Source organism: Phyllobates terribilis, unplaced genomic scaffold (assembly GCF_046119375.1).
Source record: "Phyllobates terribilis strain yellow unplaced genomic scaffold, ASM4611937v1 Scaffold_7__3_contigs__length_470593459, whole genome shotgun sequence".
Classification (NCBI taxonomy): Eukaryota; Metazoa; Chordata; class Amphibia; order Anura; family Dendrobatidae; genus Phyllobates; species Phyllobates terribilis.
The window spans coordinates 21,578,530-21,586,886 of record NW_027362767.1 but is presented as its reverse complement, the minus strand read 5'-3'; the positions used below and the strand labels follow the sequence as shown (position 1 = coordinate 21,586,886).

Genomic DNA, 8,357 nt, shown 5'->3' with positions numbered 1-8,357 from the left:
CCACCTAGTATCCATATAATAGTACTGTGTGTAAATAATACCACCACCTAGTATCCATATAATAGTACTATGTGTGTAAATAATACCACCACCTAGTATCCATATAATAGAACTATGTATGTAAATAATCCCGCCACCTAGTATCCATATAACAGAGCTACAGAATGTAAATAATACCACCACCTAGTATCCATATAATAGAACTATGTATGTAAATAATCCCGCCACCTAGCATCCATATAACAGAGCTACAGAATGTAAATAATACCGCCACTTAGTTTTCATATAACAGTGCTACACAGTGTGTAAATCATACCGTCACCTAGTATCCATATAATAGTACTATGTGTGTAAATCATACCGTCACCTAGTATCCATATAATAGTACTAGGTGTGTAAATAATACAGTCTCCTAGTATCGATATAATAGTACTGTGTGTAAATAATACCGCCAACTAGTATCCATATAATAGTACTATGTATGTAAATAATCCCGCCACCTAGTATCCATATAACAGAGCTACAGTGTGTAAATCATACCGTCACCTAGTATCCATATAAGAGTGCTGTACAGAGTGTAATCATACCGTCATCTAATATCCATATATCAGTGCTACACAGTGTGTAAATAATCCCGCCACCTAGTATCCATATAACAGAGCTACAGTGTGTAAATCATACCGTCCCCTAGTATCCATATAACAGAGCTACAGTGTGTAAATAATCCCACCACCTAGTATCCATATAACAGAGCTACAGAATGTAAATAATACCGCCACTTAGTTTTCATATAACAGTGCTACACAGTGTGTAAATCATACCGTCACCTAGTATCCATATAATAGTACTATGTGTGTAAATCATACCGTCACCTAGTATCCATATAATAGTACTAGGTGTGTAAATAATACAGTCTCCTAGTATCGATATAATAGTACTGTGTGTAAATAATACCGCCAACTAGTATCCATATAATAATACTATGTATGTAAATAATCCCGCCACCTAGTATCCATATAACAGAGCTACAGTGTGTAAATCATACCGTCACCTAGTATCCATATAAGAGTGCTGTACAGAGTGTAAATCATACCGTCATCTAATATCCATATATCAGTGCTACACAGTGTGTAAATAATACCGCCACCTAGTATCCATATAATAGTACTATGTGTGTAAATAATACCGCCACCTAGTATCCATATAATAGTACTATGTGTGTAAATAATACCGCCACCTAGTATCCATATAATAGTACTGTGTGTAAATAATACCAACTAGTATCCATATAATAGTACTATGTGTGTAAATAATACCGCCACCTAGTATCCATATAATAGAACTATGTATGTAAATAATCCCGCCACCTAGTATCCATATAATAGAACTATGTATGTAAATAATCCCGCCACCTAGTATCCATATAATAGTACTATGTGTGTAAATAATCCCGCCACCTAGTATCCATATAACAGAGCTACAGTGTGTAAATAATACCGCCACCTAGTATCCATATAATAGTACTATGTGTGTAAATAATACCGCCACCTAGTATCCATATAATAGTACTATGTGTGTAAATAATACCGCCACCTAGTATCCATATAATAGTACTGTGTGTAAATAATACCAACTAGTATCCATATAATAGTACTATGTGTGTAAATAATACCGCCACCTAGTATCCATATAATAGAACTATGTATGTAAATAATCCCGCCACCTAGTATCCATATAATAGAACTATGTATGTAAATAATCCCGCCACCTAGTATCCATATAATAGTACTATGTGTGTAAATAATCCCGCCACCTAGTATCCATATATCAGAGCTACAGTGTGTAAATCATACCGTCCCCTAGTATCCATATAACAGAGCTACAGTGTGTAAATCATACTGTCCCCTAGTATCCATATAAGAGTGCTGTACAGAGTGTAAATCATACCGTCACCTAATATCCATATATCAGTGCTACACAGTGTGTAAATAATACCGCCACCTAGTATCCATATAATAGTACTATGTGTGTAAATAATACCGCCACCTAGTATCCATATAATAGTACTATGTGTGTAAATAATACCGCCACCTAGTATCCATATAATAGTACTGTGTGTAAATAATACCAACTAGTATCCATATAATAGTACTATGTGTGTAAATAATACCGCCACCTAGTATCCATATAATAGAACTATGTATGTAAATAATCCCGCCACCTAGTATCCATATAATAGAACTATGTATGTAAATAATCCCGCCACCTAGTATCCATATAATAGTACTATGTGTGTAAATAATCCCGCCACCTAGTATCCATATAATAGTACTATGTGTGTAAATAATACCGCCAGCTAGTATCCATATAATAGTACTGTGTGTAAATAATACCACCACCTAGTATCCATATAATAGAACTATGTATGTAAATAATCCCGCCACCTAGCGTCCATATAACAGAGCTACAGAATGTAAATAATACCGCCACTTAGTTTTCATATAACAGTGCTACACAGTGTGTAAATCATACCGTCACCTAGTATCCATATAATAGTACTATGTGTGTAAATCATACCATCACCTAGTATCCATATAATAGTACTAGGTGTGTAAATAATACAGTCTCCTAGTATCGATATAATAGTACTGTGTGTAAATAATACCGCCAACTAGTATCCATATAATAGTACTATGTGTGTAAATAATACCGCCACCTAGTATCCATATAATAGTACTATGTATGTAAATAATCCCGCCACCTAGTATCCATATAACAGAGCTACAGTGTGTAAATAATACTGCCACTTAGTTTTCATATAACAGTGCTACACAGTGTCTAAATCATACCGTCAGCTAGTATCCATATAATAGTACTATGTGTGTAAATCCTGGTGCCGTGGATGGATTGTCTCTACTCCCACCTAGTCACCATTTCACAGTACTATAAAGTATGTACATACTAGTGCAACACAATAAGCACATGATACCACCATATAGTAACCAAATAGCACAACTACCACCTAGTCGTCATATAACAGTACTATACAGTGTCTAAATACTGGTATTATACAGTGACTAAGTAGCATTCCTATCACTTAGTCGCCATATAAGGAAACTACACAAAGGATAAATACAAGTGCAGCACAGTGGCCAAATAATCCCACAATATAGTGACTAAACGGCACTACTACTACCAGCAGGTGCAGGATGTTCTATATAGTGTCTAAATGTGATTGCTATTCAATGGCCAAATAATACTGCCATATAGTAACTAAGTGGCACTACTATCACTTAGCCTAATAGTGTCTACATAGTAGTGGAATACAGTGCAAATGAAATAAATATACAGTGCCTACAAGTAGTATTCAACCCCCTGCAGATTTAGCTGGTTTGATAAGATGCAAATAAGTTAGAGCCTTCAAACTGCAAACGAGAGTAGGTTTTATGAACAGAAGCATAAATCTTACAAACCAAAAAGTTATGTTGCTCAGTTGAATTTTATTAAATTTTAAACATAAAAGTGTGGGTCAATTATTATACAACCCCTATGTTTAATATTTTGTGGAATAACCCTTGTTTGCAATTACAGCTAATAATCGTCTTTTATAAGACCTGATCAGGCCGGCACAGGTCTGAGGAGTTATCTTGGCCCACTCCTCCATGCAGATCTTCTCCAAGTTATCTAGGTTCTTTGGGTGTCTCATGTGGACTTTATTCTTGAGCTCCTTCCACAAGTTTTCAATTGGGTTAAGGTCAGGAGACTGACTAGGCCACTCCAACACATTGACTTTTTCCCTCTTGAACCAGGCCTTGGTTTTCTTGGCTGTGTGCTTTGGGTCGTTGTCTTGTTGGAAGATGAAATTACGACCCATCTTAAGATCCTTGATGGAGGAGCGGAGGTTCTTGGCCAAAATCTCCAGGTAGGCCGTGCTATCCATCTTCCCATGGATGCGGACCAGATGGCCAGGCCCCTTGGCAGAGAAACAGCCCCACAGCATGATGCTGCCACCACCATGCTTGACTGTAGGGATGGTATTCTTGGGGTCGTATGCAGTGCCATCCAGTCTCCAAACGTCACGTGTGTGGTTGGCACCAAAGATCTCGATCTTGGTCTCATCAGACCATAGAACCTTGAACCAGTCTGTCTCAGAGTCCTCCAAGTGATCATGAGCAAACTGTAGACGAGCCTTGACATGACGCTTTGATAGTAAAGGTACCTTACGGGCTCGTCTGGAACGGAGACCATTGCGGTGGAGTACGTTACTTATGGTATTGACTGAAACCAATGTCCCCACTGCCATGAGATCTTCCCGGAGCTCCTTCCTTGTTGTCCTTGGGTTAGCCTTGACTCTTCGGACAAGCCTGGCCTCGGCACGGGAAGACACTTTCAAAGGCTGTCCTGGCCGTGGAAGGCTAACAGTAGTTCCATAAGCCTTCCACTTACGGATGATGCTCCCAACAGTGGAGACAGGTAGGCCCAACTCCTTGGAAAGGGTTTTGTACCCCTTGCCAGCCTTGTGATCATCCACGATCTTGTCTCTGATGGCCTTGGAATGCTCCTTTGTCTTTCCCATGTTGACCATGTCTGAGTGCTGTTCACAAGTTTGAGGAGGGTCTTAAATAGTCAGAAAAGGCTGGCAAAAGAGATCTTTAATCCACACATGTGAAGCTCATTATTCTTGGTGCCTGAACTACTTCTTAATACTTTAGGGGGACCAAACAAAATTCTTGTGGTTTGAGGGGTTGAATAATAAATGACTGAATTAACTTTTAACGTTTTTAAAAAAAAAAAAAAAATTTGCTGCAGTGCATTTCCCACTTCCAGGCTGATCTACAGTACAAATGTCACAATGCCAAGTTAATTCCGCATGTGTCAACCAGCTAAATCTGCAGGGGGTTGAATACTACTTGTAGGCACTGTATAGTGCTTAAATAATACCACCACATGAGCCATTATAGCACTACTATCACTTAGTAACCAGAGAACAGTACTATACAGTAATGCTAGCATTATATTGTTGCCCAATAATATATATAATACAGCGGCACAAAGGCGCTTCTATTAGCTGGTATCTATCTACTACTATACTGTTTGTAAATAGCAGAATGTAAATTCTAGAGCTATCCACTGACTGAATAGCACTACTGTACTGTGTCTATATAATACCACCATCTGGTACCCATATAACAGTACTATACAGTGCCTATGTAACTACGCCATGCAGTGGCCTAATACCAGTTCTTCACATTGCTACTTTCCTATTAGTCCTTTTCAATTCTTGAATAGTCCTAGATAATATCCATGAAATACCGCTATAAACAGCAAAAATAAACCCTCCATATAGTGCATGGCATGTATGGTGCGCAGGGTTATTGTGTTATTCCTAGGATGGATCCTCCTTATCTGTCGTGTGTCACAATGATGGATGAGCAGTAACCCGGCATATTGTGGCCACTGACTGGTATACGGCACATGGGTGCGACTACGGGGCGGGCGGACGATGCTAATTAGGAACCTCTCATTACATCCTTAGTCAGGGATTTCTTTTTCATCTCTTACGGAGCTAAAAATAATTGACTTTCCTTAGTAAAATAATAAATCAGACACTCCGCGTCCTCGTCCAAGTTATGGGCGGCTGAAATCCTGAGCGCAGAGGATCCTGTGATTGCGTTAATAAGGCGCCAGGAAGGCGTTATGTGGCAGTATTATTATTATTTGGGCGATGGTGCTGCTATAAGGGCACGTGTTTGTGGAGTATTGTATGGCTCTGATATTTGGCCACTATATATTGAGAATATGTAGACACTGTATAGTAGAGTTATGTGTACACTGTATGGCAGTATTATATAGGTAATCAGTGGCACTGTTATTTACATGTATAGAGCACAGTATAGCAGGGTTATACAGGTACTATATGCTTATACTATTCAGTAGTGTCATTTGTACACTATATGGCAGCATTACATGGATAATAATCATCTCTTTTCACAATGTCTTGAGCACAGTATAGCAGTTATTTGAGCACTATATGGTAACACTACTTAACCACTGGTTATAGAGCCATTAGCCCCCTATTTGGTCAGAATTAATAGTCAGCAGTAGCAATCACACTGCGGCGCTCCTACCTGAGGGGATACAAAGACCCTTGCGCCCCCTAACACGACCCCAGTGAGAGGTGGGGACCGAAGCCCCAATATGTCTTCACTCGTCGTCATACAGAGGAGAAATCTGCACGTGACACGGCCGCCCCAACACGTCCTGTGCAGGCAGCGCTGCCTTTAGGTTTAATAGTCAGTGAGGTTTATGGGTCACAGGTAAAATTTCCAGGAACGGCTCCTCGAATTATCTACAGCAAATATGTATAATCAGTGCTAAACATTCCAGCAAAACGCCGACCGAGGAGACGGCAGCGAAGGCAAGAAACCCTCCCCACCCAGAACCACCGGCAATCTATTACTCCCTGTTATCAGCCATCACTGGGGGAGGTGACTGTAGGACAGGAGACTACTGTACAAGCTATTACTCCCTGTTATCAGCCATTACTGGGGGAGGCGACTGTAGGACAGGAGACTACAAGCTATACTCCCTGTTATCAGCCATTACTGGGGGAGGAGACTGTAGTACAGGTGCCCACAATCAGTTTCTCCCTGCTGAGAGTAGCACCTGCCTCGTGAGCTCCAGGACTTCCAGGAGGAGGGTCGTCGTCTGCCTCTCTTCTCCCCAGGGAGAGGCAGGCTTACTGGGAGGCCGGCATGGCTTCCCAGCCTCCTATCCCCCGGTCTATGCCGGCGGGGGACAAGGAGCCACAACAACCGGCCCAGGAGGGAGTGAGGAGATCGGGTAGGGTGAAGAAAAACATACCCACCTACTCCAACCCCGAAACGATTCATCGCTCGTCCAGAGAGGGAGACCGGGGCAACCCAGGCCCCAGGAACAAGAGTCCAGCAAGATCCTGGGGGGAGATGAGCTCCAGCGAGTCCACAAGTTCCTTCTCCTCCCGAGTGGTCGCCATGCTACGAGAATACGAGGACGCCGGCAAAGCACTAACCCAGCTGAAAGAGGAGCTGCGGGAGGCCCGGATCCTGAACACCCGGGCGTCCAACAAGGAGAGACCCGCGACCTCCCAGAGGTTTAAAGCCCTCAGAGACGAGGTGGTCAGGTTAGTGCTCCTCCGGGAGGGGAATGAGAAAAGCGCAGGTTCCTTCCTGGAGAGGTTTAAGAACCAACGGCGGTTCTCCGAAATTAAGGGGTTAAACACCTCAGGAGAACCGCCAGCCGGCGTCCTTAGTGAAGAGGAGGAGGAGGATGAAGAGGTGACTGGAGTTCCAGGTGCTGGAGCCAGTGAGGGGCAGAGCCGGAGTTCCAGTGGTCTCCCTGCAGGGCAGAGGACTCCCAGAGCAGAGGCTGGAGTGTCGGTGGAGGAAGAGGAAGGAGGACTGCTGAGGGAAATCCGACTGCTGGAGTCTCCAGTGGACCTGACGCGGTTTTCCTTCGGGGAGGACGATCCAGTGGAGGAGAAAAAAAAGAGGAGAAAGAAGACCGGGGGAGCCGCACAGGAGGTGGTGAGTTACAAGTATGTACCAATGTCTGATGTTGCGCCTGCCACCTCCTGTGTAAACCCCACCAAACCTAAAGGCACGGGCTCTGCAGTGGGCTCGAGCCAGAGGCAAGGTGGGGAGAGGAGGAGGACGTCCGGCGATGCTGCCATCTGTGCGGGGAACAGTGCAGGGGGTGAGGCTGTGGAGGTACTCACAGCGCCGGACATAGGGAGTTCTGTGGAGTTTCCCTCCCTGCCCTCTGCGGCTAAGCCGGTTATCACCGGGGCCGGGAAGGCCGGGAGGGATGTGAAAAAAACATCCGCCAAGAATACTGGGCGCACTGCTGCGACAGGGGGCAGTGTGCCCCAGCGCCCAAAAAGGACAGTAAGGCCCCAAAATCTGTGGGTGCAGGGCGGGCAGCGGTGCCCAACAAACAGTCTGCCCAGCACAAGGAACAAAATGCTGCAGTAGGGGGGCGGAGCGCTCCAGGAGACGACCTGCAGAAAGCCAGCAGCAACCAAAAGAAAACGGGTGTGGTGCTGCAGGGAAAGGAGTCTCTGGGAGTGCTCCCCTCCCCCGGCCCAGCAGGTGTGAGTGCAGAGACACCAGACACAAGGGAGGAAGGAATGGAGGTGACTGTGGAAGGTGCAGAGAACAGCCGAGGTAATGGGGTGACAAGTAAAGGGAATGGAAGTAGTGGTGCAGTGAATGATGGGAGTAATGGTGCAGTGAATGATGGGAGTAATGGTGGAGCAGAGGGTGGGAGTAATGGTGGAGCAGATGGTGAGAGTAGTAGGAATGGTGGAAGTAGTGGTG

At 43.7% G+C, this 8,357-nt stretch overlaps 1 protein-coding gene across 1 annotated transcript in view; it reads left to right on the top strand.

Moving 5' to 3' along the window:
- Window positions 1-6,676: 6,676 nt before the first annotated feature.
- LOC141153468 (uncharacterized) overlaps window positions 6,677-8,357 on the top strand; it is a 52,416-nt gene continuing 50,735 nt past the window's right edge. The window contains exon 1 of the mRNA XM_073638278.1: window positions 6,677-7,565. Coding sequence (XP_073494379.1) covers window positions 6,756-7,565 — 810 coding nt within the window. The 5' untranslated portion in view covers window positions 6,677-6,755. The remainder of the gene's footprint in view (window positions 7,566-8,357) is intronic.